General features: G+C 43.9%; 1 protein-coding gene across 1 annotated transcript in view; it reads left to right on the top strand.

The window, feature by feature from the left end:
* macc1 (MET transcriptional regulator MACC1) overlaps window positions 1-22,161 on the top strand; it is a 39,124-nt gene extending 16,963 nt beyond the window's left edge. Inside the window, exons 2-5 of the mRNA XM_034175021.1 lie at window positions 4,024-4,146; window positions 4,243-6,287; window positions 6,406-6,594; window positions 21,936-22,161. Coding sequence (XP_034030912.1) covers window positions 4,024-4,146; window positions 4,243-6,287; window positions 6,406-6,594; window positions 21,936-22,139 — 2,561 coding nt within the window. The 3' untranslated portion in view covers window positions 22,140-22,161. The remainder of the gene's footprint in view (window positions 1-4,023; window positions 4,147-4,242; window positions 6,288-6,405; window positions 6,595-21,935) is intronic.

Below are 22,161 nucleotides of genomic sequence, written 5' to 3'. Positions count from 1 at the left end.
CCACAGAATCTGACTGTTTTATTGACGCAGGGAGATCATTCCACAGAACAGGGGCACGATAAGTGAAAGCTCTGTGACCAGCAGACTTCTTATTCATCTTAGGGACACAAAGTAGTCCTGCACCCTGAGAACGTAAAGACCGGGCCGGTACGTAAGGTTTAATTAGGTCAGCTAGGTAGGGAGGTGCCAGTCCATGAATAATTTTATAGGTTAGTAGCAGAACCTTAAAATCTGATCTCACTGGGACAGGAAGCCAGTGAAGGGATGCCAAAATGGGTGGAATGTGGTCGAACTTTCTGCTTGGTGTGAAAAGTCTGGCTGCAGCATTTTGAACCAATTGGAGACCCCTAATGCTAGACTGCGGTAAACCAGAAAATACACTCAACAAAAATATAAACGCAACACATTTGGTTTTGCTCCCATTTTGTATGAGATGAACTCAAAGATCTAAAACTTTTTCCAATAACACAATATCACCATTTCCCTCAAATATTGTTCACAAACCAGTCTAAATCTGTGATAGTGAGCACTTCTCCTTTGCTGAGATAATCCATCCCACCTCACAGATGTGCCATACCAAGATGCTGATTAAACACCATGATTAGTGCACAGGTGTCCTTACACTGTCCACAATAAAAGGCCACTCTGAAAGGTGCAGTTTTGTTTTATTGGGGGGGGATACCAGTCAGTATCTGGTGTGACCACCATTTGCCTCATGCAGTGCAACACATCTCCTTTACATAGAGTTGATCAGGTTGTCAATTGTGGCCTGTGGAATGTTGGTCCACTCCTCTTCAATGGCTGTGCGAAGTTGCTGGATATTGGCAGGAACTGGTACACGCTGTTGTATACGCCGGTCCAGAGCATCCCAAACATGCTCAATGGGTGACATGTCTGGTGAGTATGCCGGCCATGCAAGAACTGGGACATTTTCAGCTTCCAAGAATTGTGTACAGATCCTTGCAACATGGGGCCATGCATTATCCTGCTGCTACATGAGGTGATGTTCTTGGATGTATGGCACAACAGTGGGCCTCAGGATCTCATTACGGTATCTCTGTGCATTCAAAATGCCATCAATAAAATGCACCTGTGTTCTTCGTCCATAACAGACGCCTGCCCATACCATAACCCCACCGCCACCATGGGCCACTCGATCCACAACATTGACATCAGAAAACCGCTCACCCACACGACGCCACACACGCTGTCTGCCATCTGCCCTGGACAGTGTGAACCAGGATTCATCCGTGAAGAGAACACCTCTCCAATGTGGCAAACGCCAGTGAATGTGAGCATTTGCCCACTCAAATTGGTTACGACGACGAACTGGAGTCAGGTCGAGACCCCGATGAGGACGACGAGCATGCAGATGAGCTTCCCTGAGACGGTTTCTGACAGTTTGTGCAGAAATTCTTTGGTTATGCAAACCAATTGTTTCAGCAGCTGTCCGAGTGGCTGGTCTCAGACGATCTTGGAGGTGAACATGCTGGATGTGGAGGTCCTGGGCTGGTGTGGTTATACGTGGTCTGCGGTTGTGAGGCTGGTTGGATGTACTGCCAAATTCTCTGAAACGGCTTATGGTAGAGAAATGAACATTCAATACACGAGCAACAGCTCTGGTTGACATTCCTGCTGTCAGCATGCCAATTGCACGCTCCCTCAAATCTTGTGACATCTGTGGCATTGTGCTGTGTGATAAAACTGCACCTTTCAGAGTGGCCTTTTATTGTGGGCAGTCTAAGGCACACCTGTGCACTAATCATGGTGTCTAATCAGCATCTTGATATGGCACACCTGTGAGGTCGGATGGATTATCTCAGCAAAGGAGAAGTGCTCACTATCACAGATTTAGACTGGTTTGTGAACAATATTTGAGGGAAATGGTGATATTGTGTATGTGGAAAAAGTTTTAGATCTTTGAGTTCATCTCATACAAAATGGGAGCAAAACCAAAAGTGTTGCGTTTATATTTTTGTTGAGTATAGAACATTGCAATAGTCCAGTCTAGAAGAGATAAATGCATGAATCAGGGTCTCAGCATCAGCCATAGACAGGATGGGACGAATCTTCGCTATATTTCGCAGGTGGAAGAAAGCAATCCTAGTAATATTTCTAATGTGGAGGCCAAAGGACAACGAAGGATCAGAAATTACCCCAAGGTTCCTCACTTTGTCAGCGTGATGTATGACACACAAGCCTAGGCTGAGCGTTAACTGGTCAAATTGATGCCGATGTCTCACTGGACCAAGAACCATCATTTCAGTCTTATCAGAGTTTAAAAGTAGGAAGTTTCTAGACATCCAACTTCTCACTGCTGGAAGGCAATCTTCTAAGGATTTTATGTGAACGAGATTACCAGCAGTTATCGGCATGTATAACTGAGTATCATCTGCATAGCAGTGAAGGGTAATCCCAAAATGCCGCAATATGTGCCCAAGGGGTGCTATATAAAGGGAGAAAAGCAGGGGGCCTAAGACAGACCCCTGTGGAACCCCAAATTTCATGTCACTAAGGTTAGAGGTAGTGTTACTGTACAAAACACAGTGAGAACGACTGGTCAAGTATGACGTCAGCACTAGGGGTACACTAGGGTCAAGATTAGGTTTCTTAAATAATGGTTTAATCACTGCAGATTTGAAACATTTAGGAACAGATCCAGAAGTTAAAGAAAGATTAATAATTTCCAGCACAGTCGGCCCAAGAGTGGGCCACAGGTCCTTAAACAGTTTTGTTGGTATAGGATCAAATAAACAGGTTGTGCTTTTTGTTGACATTACGAGTTTTGTCAGCATGTCTAGTGAGATACTGTCAAATTCTGTAAATCTAGGTAATACCTCAGTAGTGGCACCCACATCAATAGCAGGGTGTAGTGGCTAGATTAAGGCATGCAGGGATATGTTTAACTTGATGTCTTCTATTTTCTTCCCAGAGTAATACAAGAAATCTTGTGCTGTAAAAGGAGAGCGAACTACAGGCGGTTTTCCATGCAAAAGTGCTGCTACCGTGTCGAACAAGAACTTTGATTTATGCTTGTTTTTGTTGATCAAATCAGAGTAGTAAGTCCGCTTTGTAGCCAATAATGCATGCTTATAGTCTAAGATAGCATCACGCCACGCAAGGTGAAATACTTCTAATTTTGAACAACGCCATTTCCGTTCTAGACCTCTTGCTTTATGCGTGAGGTCACGCAGATAATCATTGAACCAAAGTGACTGTGATCTGGGAGAGCACGGTTTTAACACAGGTGGTGCAATCATGTGGAGTGTAGTTTTGAGCACTGAGTTTAAACTATCCACAAGTCTGTCTACTGACTGGGTATTTGTCAAATGTGAAGCTAAGACATCAAGCAGTCTTGCTTCGAGTTCAGTCTTAGTTGAGGAGTTGATGCATCGCCGTAATGATATATAAGGTTGTTGTTCCACTAAACACGGCAGTGAAACTGTAAACTTAATAAGTGAGTGATCAGACACCACTGATGTAAGAGGCATGATGTCAATATTCGTGACAGCAATACCACGTGCGAGAACCAGATCCAGGGTATTTCTACTAATGTGCGTCGAATCCTGAATGCATTGCCGAAATCCTAATGCATCCACAATTTCCTGTTCTTCTTGTAATGTCACTGAGTCCCTTGGGCTCTCCTGTTGTTCAAACACATCCTTTTTATGCTGTAAAATAAAATCTACCAGTTGTAGTCAGTCATGATCACTAAGGAGGAGTAAGTACGCCTTGGCCTTGTCACATTATGAAACATTGTAGAACATTCAGCACCATTTTAAGTGATTGTATGTGCATTATATATTTGAGCCTGTATGTATAATTTTGATACAAAATAAATTAAAATTTGTGCACCTGATTCTTGTTTTTAAAGTCATTAATGACGTATGTTGTACAATCATTCCACCCTGCCAAAAGAATAGCTGAAGGACATCATTAAAAGCCCAAAATGATCTTGATATTCATGCCTGTACTGAGTGCGTGTAAATACATATAAATAATTTTTGAATTTATTTTTTACAGATGAAAATATGGCAGCTGAAAGAGCAGGTTCTTTCCGCCGTGTCGGGAGTCTCATGCGGAGCAAATCTGAGGGCACATTGATTGATCTTGATGACAGTAGTCCAACCAGCAAGAACCTGAATGGTAAAATCCTCAGTTTGAAACACAAGTTTCATGTGACTTCAGTTTGCAAACATGTTGGCAATGCTAACTAACATACTTTGTAAAATATTTTCACAGGCGGATATGTTTCACAAACAAGAAAAAACTCTGAGTGGCCACTTCTACATCCAGAGGTTACACATGCTTCTCAGACAAAAAATCCTTTTTGGGACAAACTGTCTGCATCTAATCCTTTCTTAGATGAAATTCTACACAGAAGTGCAGAAAAACATATTTCTTTGACTTCTAATGTGAATCAAGATCCTGAAAAGACTGTGGACACAAATAATCATGATGCCGTAAGTATTTGTTCAGACGAAGGCAATGTGGGGAATTTTTTGGAGAGCAAACACAAACCCTCCAACAGATCTGGGAGATGGAAGAGTGCTTCAGACATTTTGGATGACTTGGAGAGAAATGTGCCAAACCAGGAGAATAGCATCAAACCACCTGGTCTAGTTCTGAACCCAGATTTTGAGTGGCTTAAAAATGACAGAGAGGCCTATAAGATGGCCTGGCTGAGCCACCGACAGTTAACCCGGTCGTGCCTTGATTTGGGTGTGATAAGCCAAAGTCTTGGGTGGGCTCAGACACAGGCAACTGACTTTCAGGTTATTAGCAAGATTGGCCACATGGGAGGATTGGTGAAGTTGCCAGACTCTGTGTTTAGCATGCATTTTCCAGAAGGCCATGTTTCTCCTGGAGAGATCCAGGAAGTGACACTGAAAGCAGCACTAGATGCCCCTCCTGGACTCAACAGCAACTACATCACAACTCTGAGTCCACTTATAGAAGTCATGCTCAGCAACATCAACACAAAAGAGAGCATCGGTGTGGAGATGAAGTTGTCTGGAGAGGTTAAGAGAGATTCACTAAGCCAGGTGATGACAACTGTTGTGGGCCTAGTGTCCAACAAAAGAGAGGGACCTTATGCCAAAGTGAAGGACTGTTACACTGAAAAAAATGTCATGCATATGAAGTTACAGGACCTGAAGACACATTTTTTTGTTACTGCTATTGCAGAGGCTTCAGCTATCCAGTCCCCTGCCAAATCAGTCTGGGATTACCTTGACCGCCAAATCACTGTAGCACTTTATGGTCCCAGATACATCCATCCAGCTTTCAAGGTTGTAATAGTTGTCTGCTGTCATGACATTCCAACAAGACTTCCATTTTCAGATATCTGCAAAGGCAACAAAAACCTGCCTCCAACTGTACTACAGCTCTGGGGAAAACACCAGTTCAAACCAGACAAATTTAACTTGATTATTATGAGTAGTGTCACAGGCTCTATGTTTAAAATTAAAGATGAGGACAAAATGAAAGACGTGAGAGAAAGTCAACTCAAAATAGGGACAGTTTTGCATCTACCAGTTGCATTATCTTCTACTGGGAATGCAGATTTGGTTCCTTTTAAACTGGACTTGCATCTGAAGGATTCAAATGCTGTAACTGTGACACATTTCCAAGTGCCTTCTCCTGTTGCTGCACCTGTTCGATTAGAAAGGTGTGCACCAAGGGCAATGGAGAGGCAAAATGACATGCAGAAATCTTTGCCAATTCCTGAAGAAAGTGTTCCAGATCTCCCCAAGTTTCAGAAGAGAGTTGTGAACTTGCAATGGTATGGCGTCGCCCTAAAATCTGTTCTCCGTCAGCCACGTGTAGAGTACCTCCTGGAGTACTTCAAGGGGGAAACGGTGGCTCTTCTCTCCAGGGAAACTGTTAGGTCAGTGGGCAACTCAAAGGTAAAGGAGTGGTATATTGGGTTTCTCAGAGGTAGGACAGGTTTGATTCACTGCAAAAATGTCAAACTCATAACTAAAGAGCAGGTGATAGACTTCACTGGTATTCAACTCACAACTGAGGTCCTCTTGGATAACATGACGCTGCCCTTTAATAAGCTTACTTACATGTACTCTGCCATCCAGACAATGGTGACAGAACACATAACTAGCTGGAGAGGTTTTGCTGATGCTCTAGGGTACTGCAACGTATCACTTCATGCAATTACATGGAGACAAGCTGAAACAGAGGCTGATAAGGTGGCTTGTGTCCTGGAAAAGCTCAAAGAAGACTGCCATGCTGAGAAGATCAAGAAAAAGTTCCTGCATGAACTCATGGTTGTAAGTTCAAAACATTTTAAGTTCTTGTTATTGCAGTTTCAATAGAATTCTTCTTTGACTTCATATTGATGTTCCTCAGTGATTCCATGAAAGTTTATCTATGCATTTATCACTGTAGGGTCTGTTGAAAATGGACTCTGTTAATCTTGTGGCCCAGCTGATTCAGAACACCGTCATTTTGTCTACGGCAGTGGAGTTAGGAAATCGCTGGCGGGAGGTTGCTGAGAAGATTGGAAAATTGTCCAGTGCTCAAATAGCCAGTTTTGAGGCACCACACAGAGGGAAAAATGGTGAAGTCAGTCCCCAGGTCAGTTTACATTGAATTTGTTTGTAGTAGGGCTGAATGATTAATCATTTTTGAAAGAAAATGCAATTTCAGTGAAGTGAAGTTTTCAAATTACAAGACCCACAATTTTGATTAGGTTGTAACTGGAGATATGTTCCATAAGCTGCAGTAAAATGTAACACTCTGTACAGCTGTTGTCAGTTAAGGTCTTCCAACCCCAGTAAAGATTGCTTGATGAAGAAGAAGTGCCACTCGGCCTTATAATTTGGTGGTTAAAATGGCAGTGCTTGCAGTGTACTTTTTGTAAGAGTGGAAACTCAGCTCCATAAACAATTTTAAAAACTGACAGGTGCTACAAACCCAATTCCAGTGAAGTTGGGATGTTGTGTGAAATGTAAATTAAAAACAGAATACAATGATTTGCAAATCCTCTTCAACCTATATTCAATTGAATACACCACAAAGACAAGATATTTAATGTTTAAACTGATAGACTTTGTTTGTACAAGTATTTGCTCATTTCAAAAAAGCTGGGACAGGGGCAACAAAAGACTGGGACAATTGATGAATGCTCAAAGAACACCTGTTTGGAACATTCCACAGGTGAACAGGTTAATTGGAAACAGGTGAGTGTCATGATTGGGTATAAAAGGAGCATCCCCAAAAGGCTCAGCCGTTCACAAGCAAAGATGGAGCGAGGATCACCAATTTGTGAACAACTGCATGAAAAAATAGTCCAACAGTTTAAGAACAATATTTCTCAATGTTCAATTGCAAGGAATTTAGGGATTCCATCATCTACAGTCCATAATATAATCAGACAATTCAGAGAATCTGGAGAACTTTCTACACGTGCGGCAAGGCTGAAAACCAACATTGAATGCCCGTGACCTTTGATCCCTCAGGCAGCACTGCATTAAAAACTGACATCATTGTGTAAAGGATCTTACCACGTGGGTTCAGGAATACGTCAGAAAACCATTGTCAGTTAACACAGTTCATCACTACATCTACAAGTGCAAGTTAAAACGCTACCATGCAAAGTGAAAGCCATACATCAACAGCATCCGCCGCCTTCTCTGGGCCCGAGCTCATTTGAAATGGACACACGCAAAGTGGAAAAGTGTGCTGTGGTCTGATGAGTCCACATTTAAGATTGTTTTTGGAAATCATGGACGATCCAAGACGATCTTGGAGGTGAACATGCTGGATGTGGAGGTCCTGGGCTGGTGTGGTTACACGTGGTCTGCGGTTGTGAGGCTGGTTGGATGTACTGCCAAATTCTCTGAAACGCCTTTGGAGACGGCTTATGGTAGAGAAATGAACATTCAATACACGAGCAACAGCTCTGGTTAACATTCCTGCTGTCAGCATGCCAATTGCACGCTCCCTCAAATCTTGCGACATCTGTGGCATTGTGCTGTGTGATAAAACTGCACCTTTCAGAGTGGCCTTTTATTGTGGGCAGTCTAAGGCACACCTGTGCACTAATCATGGTGTCTAATCAGCATCTTGATATGGCACACCTGTGAGGTGGGATAGATTATCTCAGCAAAGGAGAACTGCTCACTATCACAGATTTAGACTGGTTTGTGAACAATATTTGAGGGAAATGGTGATATTGTGTATGTGGAAAAAGTTTTAGATGTTTGAGTTCATCTCATACAAAATGGGAACAAAACCAAAAGTGTTGCGTTTATATTTTTGTTGAGTATAATACTCAGAAACCTTACAAAATACAAAAATGTTGAACTAGCAAATACTTGTAAAGTTGGTTTTTAGTGTCAAGTTCACATTTGGTTTTGCTGGCTTACTTTATACTCTGAATTTTGCAAAGAGTGTTTCTAAAACATCTGGAGCCTATCCCTGCAGTCATGTGGGAGAGACATGGTACATGGTTTGGTAAACTCATTGACCTTTGACCTCCTTACACAGGTGAATCCAATCATGAGAAAGTGTATTTAAGGTGGCCATTTGCAAATGTTTCCCCTTTTTGCATCTCGTCTAATGAGTGGCAACATGGGAGCCTCTAAACACTTCTCAAATGACCTGAAAACAAAGATTGCTCAACATCATGTTTTAGGGGAAGGATACAAAAAGCTGTCTCAGAGATTTCAGCTGTCACTTTCCACTGTGAGGAACATAGTGAGGACATGGAAGACCACAGGTACCAGAGGTGGGACGAAGTCACCAGCAAGTCACTCTTAAGTCATGAATCAGCAAGTCCCAAGTCTCAAGTCAAGTCCCAAGTCAAGTGTCAAGTCATAATGACACCAATTGTAAGCAAGCTGACTTGAGACTTATGACTTGTGACTTGAGACTTGCCGATTCATGATTGAGAATGACTTGACAGTAACTTTCTCCCACCTCTGGCAGGCACAGTACTAGTTAAGGCCTGAAGTGGCAGGCCAAGAAAATTCTGAGATAAGCTGAAACGAAGGATGGTGAGAACAGGCATAGTCAACCCACAGACCTGCTCCAAAGACCTACAACATGCTCTTGCTGAAGATAGTGTCTCTGTGCATCGTTCGACTATACAGCACACTTTGCACAAAGAGATGCTGTATGATGCTGTGATGCAGAGGAAGCCTTTTCTGCATACACACCACAAACAGAGTTACCTGAGGTATGCTAAAGCACATTTGGACAAGCCAGCTTCATTTTGGAATAAGGTGCTGTGGACTGATGAAACTAAAATTGAGTTATTTAGACATAACAAGGGGCGGTATGCATGGCTGAAAAAGAACACAGCATTCCAAGAAAAACACTTGCTACCTACAGTAAAATTTGGAGGTGGTTCCATCATGCTGTGGGGCTGTGTGGCCAGTGCAGGTCCTGGGAATCTTGTTAAAGTTGAGGGTCATATGGATTCCAGTCAATATCAGCAGATTCTTGAGAACAATGTTCATGAGTCAGTGACAAAGTTGAAGTTGCGCTGGGGCTGGATCTTTCAACAAGATAATGACCCTAAACACTGCTCAAAATCTAATAAGGCATTCATACAGAGGAACAAGTACAATGTTCTGGAATGGCCATGTCAGTCCCCAGACCTGAATATTATTGAAAATCTGTGGTGTGATTTTAAGTGGGCTGTCCATGCTCGATAACCAACAAACCTGAGATGCTTTGTAAAGAATGGTCCAAAATACCTTCAACCAGAATCCAGACTCTCATTGGAAGCTATAGGAAGCGTTTAGAGGCTGTTATTTCTGCACAAGGAGGATCTACTAAATATTTATGTATTTTTTTTTCTATTGGGGTGCCCAAATTTATGCACCTGCCTAATTTTGTTTAAAGAATTATTGCACACTTTCTGTAAATTCTATAAACTTCATTTCACTTCATAAATGTCACTGTGTTTGTCTGCTATATGATATATTTAACTGAAATTGCTGATTCAAACAACCAATGATTTATAAAAGAAAATCATGAAAATTATCAGGGCTGCCCAAACTTTAACATACAACTGTACCACCTCCACCTCTGTGTAAACCTGCAATGTATTCAGAAAAAAGACCGACAGAAAAACCCATCACATACATCTCAATAAGACTGAATAATAATGATTACATACCATGAAAGTGGTGTCTGTGATTTTGCTCCAGCTGTGTTTGCACACAGAGCCATGTAAAATTATTGTTCCTATTTCAATTTAATTTATTTATTTTATATAGCGCAGCATACTGAGCATGCCCATACTGCTTTTATGATGCTCCTACATACAGTCTCCAAGGCACCCAAGGATGCAGCATCTGTGATAATTTAATTTAAATTATTTATTTCATTTATATAGTGCCATATCACAAGAAAATTGTCTCAAGGCACTTCACACAAGTAAGATTGGAACCCTACCAACTCCTAGAGCAAGCACACAGGTGACAGTGGTAAAGCAAATCTCTATGTGTTGATACTGAGGAAGAAACCTCAAGCAGACCAGACTCAAAGGGGTGAGCCTCTGCTTGGCCCATGGTACTGACACAATTGACAAAACAAATATACAGGAAATTTTGGGAGTCCATGCCGGTACACAGGACAGGAGGCCTGCAGAAGAAGACACCAATCCCATCTCTGGATGGAGGTGCACCTCAAACAGAGAGAAAAAAAAACAGAATCAGGTGGCAGAAAGGCAACAAATACAGTATAATTTGTCACAAACAGGAAATCAAAACAACATAAAAAAAAAGGTGCAATTGGGCAGCGCAGTCTTGTTTGAGGACGGGCGCTAAAGGGTTAAAATATGATGCAATAATCCTACATCCGGAGACAGCCCTCTCTGAGTTTTCTTGGCAAATTACATGGCAAAAAAAGTGAAAATGCAAAGAAAAAGGGACAATGCAGTGGAAATTGGACATGTGTTGCGGTTTGTTTATGACTTGGATGAAATGGTGATGCAAGCACCAAATTTGGCAAAAGTACACTTTAGATATTACTCTTTTGAGAAAAACCGACGGGCCACTTGAATTTTCAATAGGCGGTCACGTAGGGGTCAATTAAAGAATTACATAGGGGTCAAAATATAAAAATGCTCCAGTCATATTGAAAATTATACCACATTTGTCTGATTATAAAGATTCTAAAAAGGTATAGTTTAGACTATCTTTGACTGAATTCTATAGAGTTGTGGGGTAAAAACAACAAGAATGGTGACAAAGTTCAGTTTCAGTTTGTACAGGGATCAAAAGTTGAAGTTGCTCCAATTTTGTTCAAAGGTGATGCAAATTATTAGTTGAAATAATAGGGTTTCAAAAAGGAATAGTTTGCACCATGTATCATGCTTAGTTATCACGTTACGGAGTAACATTTCAATTCAATTTTTTTTTTATATATAGTGCCAAATCACAACAAACAGTTGCCCCAAGGCGCTTTATATTGTAAGGCAAGGCCATACAATAATTATGTAAAACCCCAACGGTCAAAACGACCCCCTGTGAGCAAGCACTTGGCTACAGTGGGAAGGAAAAACTCCCTTTTAACAGGAAGAAACCTCCAGCAGAACCAGGCTCAGGGAGGGGCAGTCTTCTGCTGGGACTGGTTGGGGCTGAGGGAGAGAACCAGGAAAAAGACATGCTGTGGAGGGGAGCAGAGATCGATCACTAATGATTAAATGCAGAGTGGTGCATACAGAGCAAAAAGAGAAAGAAACAGTGCATCATGGGAACCCCCCAGCAGTCTACGTCTATAGCAGCATAACTAAGGGATGGTTCAGGGTCACCTGATCCAGCCCTAACTATAAGCTTTAGCAAAAAGGAAAGTTTTAAGCCTAATCTTAAAAGTAGAGAGGGTGTCTGTCTCCCTGATCTGAATTGGGAGCTGGTTCCACAGGAGAGGAGCCTGAAAGCTGAAGGCTCTGCCTCCCATTCTACTCTTACAAACCCTAGGAACTACAAGTAAGCCTGCAGTCTGAGAGCGAAGCGCTCTATTGGGGTGATATGGTACTACGAGGTCCCTAAGATAAGATGGGACCTGATTATTCAAAACCTTATAAGTAAGAAGAAGAATTTTAAATTCTATTCTAGAATTAACAGGAAGCCAATGAAGAGAGGCCAATATGGGTGAGATATGCTCTCTCCTTCTAGTCCCCGTCAGTACTCTAGCTGCAGCATTTTGAATTAACTGAAGGCTTTTTAGGGAACTTTTAGGACAACCTGATAATAATGAATTACAATAGTCCAGCCTAGAGGAAATAAATGCATGAATTAGTTTTTCAGCATCACTCTGAGACAAGACCTTTCTAATTTTAGAGATATTGCATAAATGCAAAAAAGCAGTCCTACATATTTGTTTAATATGCGCTTTGAATGACATATCCTGATCAAAAATGACTCCAAGATTTCTCACAGTATTACTAGAGGTCAGGGTAATGCCATCCAGAGTAAGGATCTGGTTAGACACCATGTTTCTAAGATTTGTGGGGCCAAGTACAATAACTTCAGTTTTATCTGAGTTTAAAAGCAGGAAATTAGAGGTCATCCATGTCTTTATGTCTGTAAGACAATCCTGCAGTTTAGCTAATTGGTGTGTGTCGTCTGGCTTCATGGATAGATAAAGCTGGGTATCATCTGCGTAACAATGAAAATTTAAGCAATACCGTCTAATAATACTGCCTAAGGGAAGCATGTATAAAGTGAATAAAATTGGTCCTAGCACAGAACCTTGTGGAACTCCATAATTAACTTTAGTCTGTGAAGAAGATTCCCCATTTACATGAACAAATTGTAATCTATTAGACAAATATGATTCAAACCACCGCAGCGCAGTGCCTTTAATACCTATGGCATGCTCTAATCTCTGTAATAAAATTTTATGGTCAACAGTATCAAAAGCAGCACTGAGGTCTAACAGAACAAGCACAGAGATGAGTCCACTGTCCGAGGCCATAAGAAGATCATTTGCAACCTTCACTAATGCTGTTTCTGTACTATGATGAATTCTAAAACCTGACTGAAACTCTTCAAATAGACCATTCCTCTGCAGATGATCAGTTAGCTCTTTTACAACTACCCTTTCAAGAATTTTTGAGAGAAAAGGAAGGTTGGAGATTGGCCTATAATTAGCTAAGATAGCTGGGTCAAGTGATGGCTTTTTAAGTAATGGTTTAATTACTGCCACCTTAAAAGCCTGTGGTACGTAGCCAACTAACAAAGATAGATTGATCATATTTAAGATCGAAGCATTAAATAATGGTAGGGCTTCCTTGAGCAGCCTGGTAGGAATGGGGTCTAATAAACATGTTGATGGTTTGGATGAAGTAACTAATGAAAATAACTCAGACAGAACAATCGGAGAGAAAGAGTCTAACCAGATACCGGCATCACTGAAAGCAGCCAAAGATAACGATACGTCTTTGGGATGGTTATGAGTAATTTTTTCTCTAATAGTTAAAATTTTGTTAGCAAAGAAAGTCTTGAAGTCATTACTAGTTAAAGTTAATGGAATACTCAGCTCAATAGAGCTCTGACTCTTTGTCAGCCTGGCTACAGTGCTGAAAAGAAACCTGGGGTTGTTCTTATTTTCTTCAATTAGTGATGAGTAGAAAGATGTCCTAGCTTTACGGAGGGCTTTTTTATAGAGCAACAGACTCTTTTTCCAGGGTAAGTGAAGATCTTCTAAATTAGTGAGACGCCATTTCCTCTCCAACTTACGGGTTATCTGCTTTAAGCTACGAGTTTGTGAGTTATACCACGGAGTCAGGCACTTCTGATTTAAAGCTCTCTTTTTCAGAGGAGCTACAGCATCCAAAGTTGTCTTCAATGAGGATGTAAAACTATTGACGAGATACTCTATCTCACTTACAGAGTTTAGGTAGCTACTCTGCACTGTGTTGGTATATGGCATTAGAGAACATAAAGAAGGAATCATATCCTTAAACCTAGTTACAGCGCTTTCTGAAAGACTTCTAGTGTAATGAAACTTATTCCCCACTGCTGGGTAGTCCATCAGAGTAAATGTAAATGTTATTAAGAAATGATCAGACAGAAGGGAGTTTTCAGGGAATACTGTTAAGTCTTCTATTTCCATACCATAAGTCAGAACAAGATCTAAGATATGATTAAAGTGGTGGGTGGACTCATTTACATTTTGAGCAAAGCCAATAGAGTCTAATAATAGATTAAATGCAGTGTTGAGGCTGTCATTCTCAGCATCTGTGTGGATGTTAAAATTGCCCACTATAATTATCTTATCTGAGCTAAGCACTAAGTCAGACAAAAGGTCTGAAAATTCACAGAGAAACTCACAGTAACGACCAGGTGGACGATAGATAATAACAAATAAAACTGGTTTTTGGGACTTCCAATTTGGATGGACAAGACTAAGAGTCAAGCTTTCAAATGAATTAAAGCTCTGTCTGGGTTTTTGATTAATTAATAAGCTGGAATGGAAGATTGCTGCTAATCCTCCTCCTCAGCCCGTGCTACGAGCATTCTGACAGTTAGTGTGACTCGGGGGTGTTGACTCATTTAAACTAACATATTCATCCTGCTGTAACCAGGTTTCTGTAAGGCAGAATAAATCAATATGTTGATCAATTATTATATCATTTACCAACAGGGACTTAGAAGAGAGAGACCTAATGTTTAATAGACCACATTTAACTGTTTTAGTCTGTGGTGCAGTTGAAGGTGCTATATTATTTTTTCTTTTTGAATTTTTATGCTTAAATAGATTTTTGCTGGTTATTGGTGGTCTGGGAGCAGACACCGTCTCTACGGGGATGGGGTAATGAGGGGATGGCAGGGGGAGAGAAGCTGCAGAGAGGTGTGTAAGACTACAACTCTGCTTCCTGGTCCCAACCCTGGATAGTCACGGTTTGGAGGATTTAAGAAAATTGGCCAGATTTCTAGAAATGAGAGCTGCTCCATCCAAAGTGGGATGGATGCCGTCTCTCCTAACAAGACCAGGTTTTCCCCAGAAGCTTTGCCAATTATCTATGAAGCCCACCTCATTTTTTGGACACCACTCAGACAGCCAGCAATTCAAGGAGAACATGCTGCTAAACATGTCACTCCCGGTCCGATTGGGGAGGGGCCCAGAGAAAACTACAGAGTCCGACATTGTTTTTGCAAAGTTACACACCGATTCAATGTTAATTTTAGTGACCTCTGATTGGCGTAACCGGGTGTCATTACTGCCGACGTGAATTACAATCTTACCAAATTTACGCTTAGCCTTAGCCAGCAGTTTCAAATTTCCTTCAATGTCGCCTGCTCTGGCCCCCGGAAGACTATTGACTATGGTTGCTGGTGTCGCTAACTTCACATTTCTCAAAACAGAGTCGCCAATAACCAGAGTTTGATCCTCGGCGGGTGTGTCGTCGAGTGGGGAAAAACGGTTCGAAATGTGAACGGGTTGGCGGTGTACACGGGGCTTCTGTTTAGAACTACGCTTCCTCCTCACAGTCACCCAGTCGGCCTGCTTTCCCGGCTGCTCGGGATCTGCCAGAGGGGAACTAACGGCGGCTAAGCTACCTTGGTCCGCACTGACTACAGGGGCCTGGCTAGCTGTAGAATTTTCCACGGTGCGGAGCCGAGTCTCCAGTTCGCCCAGCCTGGCCTCCAAAGCTATGAATAAGCTACACTTATTACAAGTACCGTTACTGCTAAAGGAGGCCGAGGCATAACTAAACATTTCACACCCAGAGCAGAAAAGTGCGGGAGAGACAGGAGAAGCCGCCATGCTAAATCGGCTAAGAGCTAGTAGCTGCGCTAAGCTAGCGGATTCCTAAAAACACGCAAAGTGAATAATGTGTAAATAATTTAGAGGTGATTCAGCAGAAGGAGTGCTTTAGTTAAGGCACGTGAAGATTACACTGGGAAACAAATCGTTATCTAGATAACTAGATCAATCTAACTGCGCAGATTAAACAGCTAACAGATACAGCAAAACACCGCTGTGCTCCGGAACAGGAATTGATACAATACCGCAGTAGAGGCACTGGGCTTTAAAACTGCAACTGCACAGGGTGGAAATTAGCTGTATCACTTGGGAGGCACTGTGCACCATTTTGCTTGAAGAGAGTAAAGGCTCTTGCATGCTGCCTATGACAGATGGTCTGTTTGAGATGACCAAAATCCAAAAATAAACTGTCTATAACGTAAACTAAAGATAGGTAAAGATAGCTAAGTTGGTTCGGTATATCCCTTCTACAGAAGGGCAAAATAGTTTGGATCCTGTTATTACTCTGAAACTGATCGAAATAACTTCTGATAAATGAGATAGCACAACTATCCCTGAAAGGTAAAGCTTCTATTGTTTGTTTACAAGTTACTAAATGCTTATTTTCATCAGTAATTTTTGCAAACACACCATGAAGGGCCTACAAATTGGGGTATGTTCAGTTGACAAACTTGCACAAGGCAGGTTTTGTTGTTAAGACATAACTATTTAGCTTTTGTGAGGGTGGGGGTGGGTGGGAATCACGCTATTTTCTATGTGTTCATGGACTTTAACACAATGATAGCACACCATTTGAAGATATGCTAGGCAGAAAGTAATTATAGTGTTGTGTGGGCCGCCAGAAGAGGAGGTACTGCTGGCCCACCACCAGAGGGCGCCCTGCCTGAAGTGCGGGCTTCAGGCACGAGAGGGCGCTGCCGCCACGGACACAGCCGGGGGTGACAGCTGTCACTCATTATCTCTTGACAGCTGTCACCCATCCATGCTTCATCATCTCACTCCATAAAACCTGGACGTCATCTCCACCTCATTGCCGAGATATCGTCGAACCGTTCAGGTACTATTCTCAGCCTTAAAGTAAATTGTGTGTCAGTCTGAACTCTTTTTTGCAGCTGCTTACCTGTGGTGTTCCTTATCTGAGAGACCGGCGTTTGGTGTGAACAGCGACAGCTTCGCTTCACACCACTACCAGATAAGTGGTAGACAGGAGCTGCATGAGTGTGTGTTAGAGGTGGAGGTGGAATTCCCACCGTTGTTGTTACTGGGTGTGCACACACCCATATCTTATTGTCTCTGCTCCCTGCCAGCAGTACCAGATCCGACCTTCGAAGGCGGTGGCCACCTGGGGACTCGGGACTTGGCGGCTCCAGTATTCTCAGGGTTCGGTGGCGGAGGAAATCGTGTGGTTCCGGTTCATCTCAGGACAGACGTCTTCTATCCTCGAGCCTGCCCACACGTCACCCTTGTGATTGACTGTCTACAAAATTTCACATTCCTCTGTGTTGTGCTTATTCACAACAGTCAAGTGTTTATATTCGACTCTTTCATTGTCCGTTCATTTACGCCCCCTGTTGTGGGTCCGTGTCACTACACTTTCACAACAGGATATCTCGGCCAGCGTCATGGATCCCGAGGGGCGTCACCCATCTGTTGGACAGCCAATGGAAGAGCAGGGTGCACAGGCGTCTGCAGGAGGCGTGCTCGGTGAGTTGCAGCAAATCCTCACCGCCTTTACCGCTCGGCTGGATTTGATGACCGAGCAAAACGTCATCCTTAATCGCAGGATGGAGGCTCTCACCGCACAGGTGGAAGCGCGCGATCAGAGCGCTGCTGCGGCTCCTCCTCCTGCCGACCCGGTGCCGGATATTAACGTTCCACTGGTCGTTCAACGAACCCCCCCACCATCCCCTGAAGCATACATAAGTCCCCCAGAGCCATGCGGGGGTTGTGTGGAGACGTGCGCGGACTTTCTGATGCAGTGTTCGCTCGTCTTTGCACAACGACCCGTGATGTACGCGTCTGACACCAGCAAGGTGGCTTATGTTATTAACTTGCTTCGTGGTGAGGCACGCGCTTGGGCTACAGCGCTTTGGGAGCAAAACTCACGGCTCCTTACCTCTTATACTGGGTTTGTGAGGGAGTTCAGAACAGTGTTTGATCACCCTAACAGAGGAGAGACCGCTTCAACAGTGCTGCTGTCAATGCGACAGGGGCGCCGGAGCGCAGCCGAATATGCAGTCGACTTCCGCATCGCGGCTGCGAGGTCCGGCTGGAATAACGTTGCGCTCCGCGCCACCTTCATAAACGGACTGTCGTCGGTCCTGAAGGAGCACCTGGTAGCTAAGGAAGAACCACGGGATTTAGATGGGCTTATCGATCTCGTTATACGGTTAGACAATCGGTTGGAGGAACGCCGTCGGGAGCGAGACATCCAGGCCTGCACCACCTGCGCCAGGGGCAAGGCTGACCACAGGAAGTCCCAAGGACTGCTCCAACCGCTTCCTGTGCCTCATCGCCCCTGGTCCCACATCAGCCTGGATTTTGTCACGGGCCTCCCACCGTCCCAGGGCAACACCACCATCCTCACGATAGTGGACCGATTCTCCAAGGCGGCCCACTTCGTGGCCCTTCCGAAGCTCCCTACGGCCCAGGAGACAGCAGACCTCCTGGTCCACCACGTCGTCCGTCTGCATGGGATACCTACTGACGTTGTCTCGGATCGTGGTCCCCAGTTTTCCTCTCAAGTCTGGAGGAGTTTCTGCAGGGAACTGGGGGCCACCGTGAGCCTCTCGTCCGGGTACCACCCACAGACGAACGGACAGGCAGAACGGGCCAACCAGGGGTTGGAACAGACCCTCCGCTGTGTGACATCCGCGCACCCGATGGCCTGGAGCAACCACCTGGCCTGGATTGAGTATGCACACAACAGCCAGGTGTCTTCTGCCACCGGCCTCTCCCTGTTTGAGGTGTGTTTGGGGTACCAGCCCCCATTATTTCCCGTGGTTGAGGGAGAGGTCTGTGTGCCCTCGGTCCGGGCCCACCTTTGGAGGTGCCTCGGGTGTGGCGCACCGCCCGTTCTGCCTTGTTGAAGGCCCAGACGAGGGCCAAGACCCATGCAGACCGCCGGCGGTCCCCGGCCCCTGCATACCAGCCCGGGCAGGAGGTGTGGCTATCAACGAAGGACATCCCGCTTCAGGTGGAATCACCGAAACTGATGGACAGGTTCATCGGACCCTTCAAAATCCTCAAGGTCCTCAGCCCTGCCGCAGTGAAGCTCCACTCCAGCTCCTGGATCCACCCGGTATGCCACATCTCCAGGATCAAACCACACCACACCTCACCCCTCTGTGCTCCCGGTCCGGCGCCGCCACCTGCCCGGATCATTGACGGGGAGCCGGCCTGGACAGTGCGCCGGCTCCTGGACGTCCGTCAAATGGGCCGGGGGTTCCAGTATCTGGTGGACTGGGAGGGGTATGGACCCGAAGAACGCTCCTGGGTGAAGAGGAGCTTCATCCTGGATCCGGCCCTCCTGGCCGATTTCTACCGTCGTCACCCCGATAAACTACACTTTCACAACATATAGTTCTACATCTTCAAAGTGAGACTAATTAATTCATTATTTAATTAATAAATACTACTAATAATAACTGTCCAGGGTCTACCTCACTGCCTTTCACCCTCTGACTGCCGGGATAGGCTCCAGCCCCCGTGACCCATTAGAAAATGAATGAATACGTAAATATAGTCAACAAAAATATAAACGCAACACTTTTGGTTTTGCTCCCATTTTGTATGAGATGAACTCAAAGATCTAAAACTTTTTCCACATACACAATATCACCATTTCCCTCAAAGACTGTTCACAAACCAGTCTAAATCTGTGATAGTGAGCACTTCTCCTTTGCTGAAATAATCCATCCCACCTCACAGGTGTGCCATATCAACATGCTGATTAGACACCGTGATTAGTGCACAGGTGTGCCTTAGACTGTCTACAATAAAAGGCCACTCTGAAAGGTGCAGTTTTGTTTTATTGAGGGGGGATACCAGTCAGTATCTGGTGTGACCACCATTTGCCTCATGCAGTGCAACACATCTCCTTCGCATAGAGTTGATCAGGTTGTCAATTGTGGCCTGTGGAATGTTGGTCCACTCCTCTTCAATGGCTGTGCGAAGTTGCTGGATATTGGCAGGAACTGGTACGCGCTGTCGTATACGCCGGTCCAGAGCATCCCAAACATGCTCAATGGGTGACATGTCCGGTGAGTATGCCGGCCAAGCAAGAACTGGGACATTTTCAGCTTCTAAGAATTGTGTACAGATCCTTGCAACATGGGGCCGTGCATTATCCAGCTGCAACATGAGGTGATGTTCTTGAATGTATGGCACGACAATGGGCCTCAGGATCTCATCACGGTATCTCTGTGCATTCAAAATGCCATCAATAAAATGCACCTGTGTTCTTCGTCCATAACAGACGCCTGCCCATACCATAACCCCACCGCCACCATGGGCCACTCGATCCACAACATTGATATCAGAAAACCACTTACCCACACGACGCCACACACGCTGTCTGCCATCTGCCCTGAACAGTGTGAACCGGGATTCATCCGTGAAGAGAACACCTCTCCAACGTGCCAAACGCCAGCAAATGTGAGCATTTGCCCACTCAAATTGGTTACGACGACGAACTGGAGTCAGGTCGAGACCCCGATGAGGACGACGAGCATGCAGATGAGCTTCCCTGAGATGGTTTCTGACAGTTTGTGCAGAAATTCTTTGGTTATGCAAACCGATTGTTTCAGCAGCTGTCCGAGTGGCTGGTCTCGGATGATCTTGGAGGTGAACATGCTGGATGTGGAGGTCCTGGGCTGGTGTGGTTACACGTGGTCTGCGGTTGTGAGGCTGGTTGGATGTACTGACAAATTCTCTGAAACGCCTTTGGAGACGGCTTATGGTAGAGAAATGAACATTCAATACACGAGCAACAGCTCTGGTTGACATTCCTGCTGTCAGCATGCCAATTGCACGCTCCCTCAAATCTTGCGACATCTGTGGCATTGTGCTGTGTGATAAAACTGCACCTTTCAGAGTGGCCTTTTATTGTGGGCAGTCTAAGGCACACCTGTGCACTAATCATGGTGTCTAATCAGCATCTTGATATGGCACACCTGTGAGGTCGGATGGATTATCTCAGCAAAGGAGAAGTGCTCACTATCACAGATTTAGACTGGTTTGTGAACAATATTTGAGGGAAATGGTGATATTGTGTATGTGGAAAAAGTTTTAGATCTTTGAGTTCATCTCATACAAAATGGGAGCAAAACCAAAAGTGTTGCGTTTATATTTTTGTTGAGTGTAATTAATAATAATAATACATCTGAATGGATGTGTTGGTGAAAGGAACAGAGGTGATGAGGATGTAATGGACAGATGTAATATCAAGGAGAGTAATGCAGAAGGGCAGATGGTGGTAGAGTTTACAAAAAGGATGGAAAAGGGTCTCATAATGCTTATTTTCAGAAGAACCAGGAGCACAGTGTGACATATAACTGGGGGAAGGTGCACAGAGGTCAACTAGATCCTGTGTAGGAGATGCAACCTCAAAGAAATTGGAGTCTGTCAGGTTGCAGGGAAGAGCATAACTAGACTAGAGAGTGAGAAAGCTGAAACAAGGACCAGATGGTGGAGGCTGAAGGACAAAGACTGTGAAATTCAGGGAGGAGGTGAGACAGGCACTGGATGGAGGTGAAGTGATTCTGGTCAAGTGAACTGCTGCAGATGTGGTGAGGGAGACAGCTAGGAAGGCATTGCGTGTGACATCTGTGACAAATAGGATTTACATTATTATTTCTCTACGAAATGTACTTTACTTTCATTTTTCCTCCATATTTTTTGTACTTCTGTATCTTAATTTGTTATTTATTTTGTACTTTATTGCTGAACATGTGTTTAATCACAAACAGTTTACTACCACCGAAGTATAATACATGCATGCTGCTAGTATGGCAGTGTTGGGGGGTGGGGAGCATATTATCTTGCCCACAGATCTCTTGTTCAAAATCTTATAGTTAATAAATAAACTACGATTTGCCCCGTACAGTGAATGTCATTCAGAATAGTTAAGGCTCTGGTTTCTGAATGCTCTTTTACAAATGGGTTTTGTGTTTTGTCTTCCAATTTAGTCAATGTGGAAACCTGCCTACGATTTTCTCTACTCATGGAGTCTGTGCTATGGAGAGAGCTACAGGGACATGATCCAGGAGCTCCACCTGGTCCTGGATAAAATGAAAAATCCTGCCACAAGACAGTGGAGGCAGCTGACTGGTGCTCTCGTCACTGTGAATTGTCTTGATATCTTTCGAGCCACTGCATACCCAAAAATCTAAACCTTTTCTAAATATGCAGGAG

The sequence above is a fragment of the Thalassophryne amazonica genome, chromosome 7 (assembly GCF_902500255.1).
Source record: "Thalassophryne amazonica chromosome 7, fThaAma1.1, whole genome shotgun sequence".
In the NCBI taxonomy this organism is placed as follows: domain Eukaryota; kingdom Metazoa; phylum Chordata; class Actinopteri; order Batrachoidiformes; family Batrachoididae; genus Thalassophryne; species Thalassophryne amazonica.
This window is presented reverse-complemented; position numbering and strand designations above follow the sequence as displayed.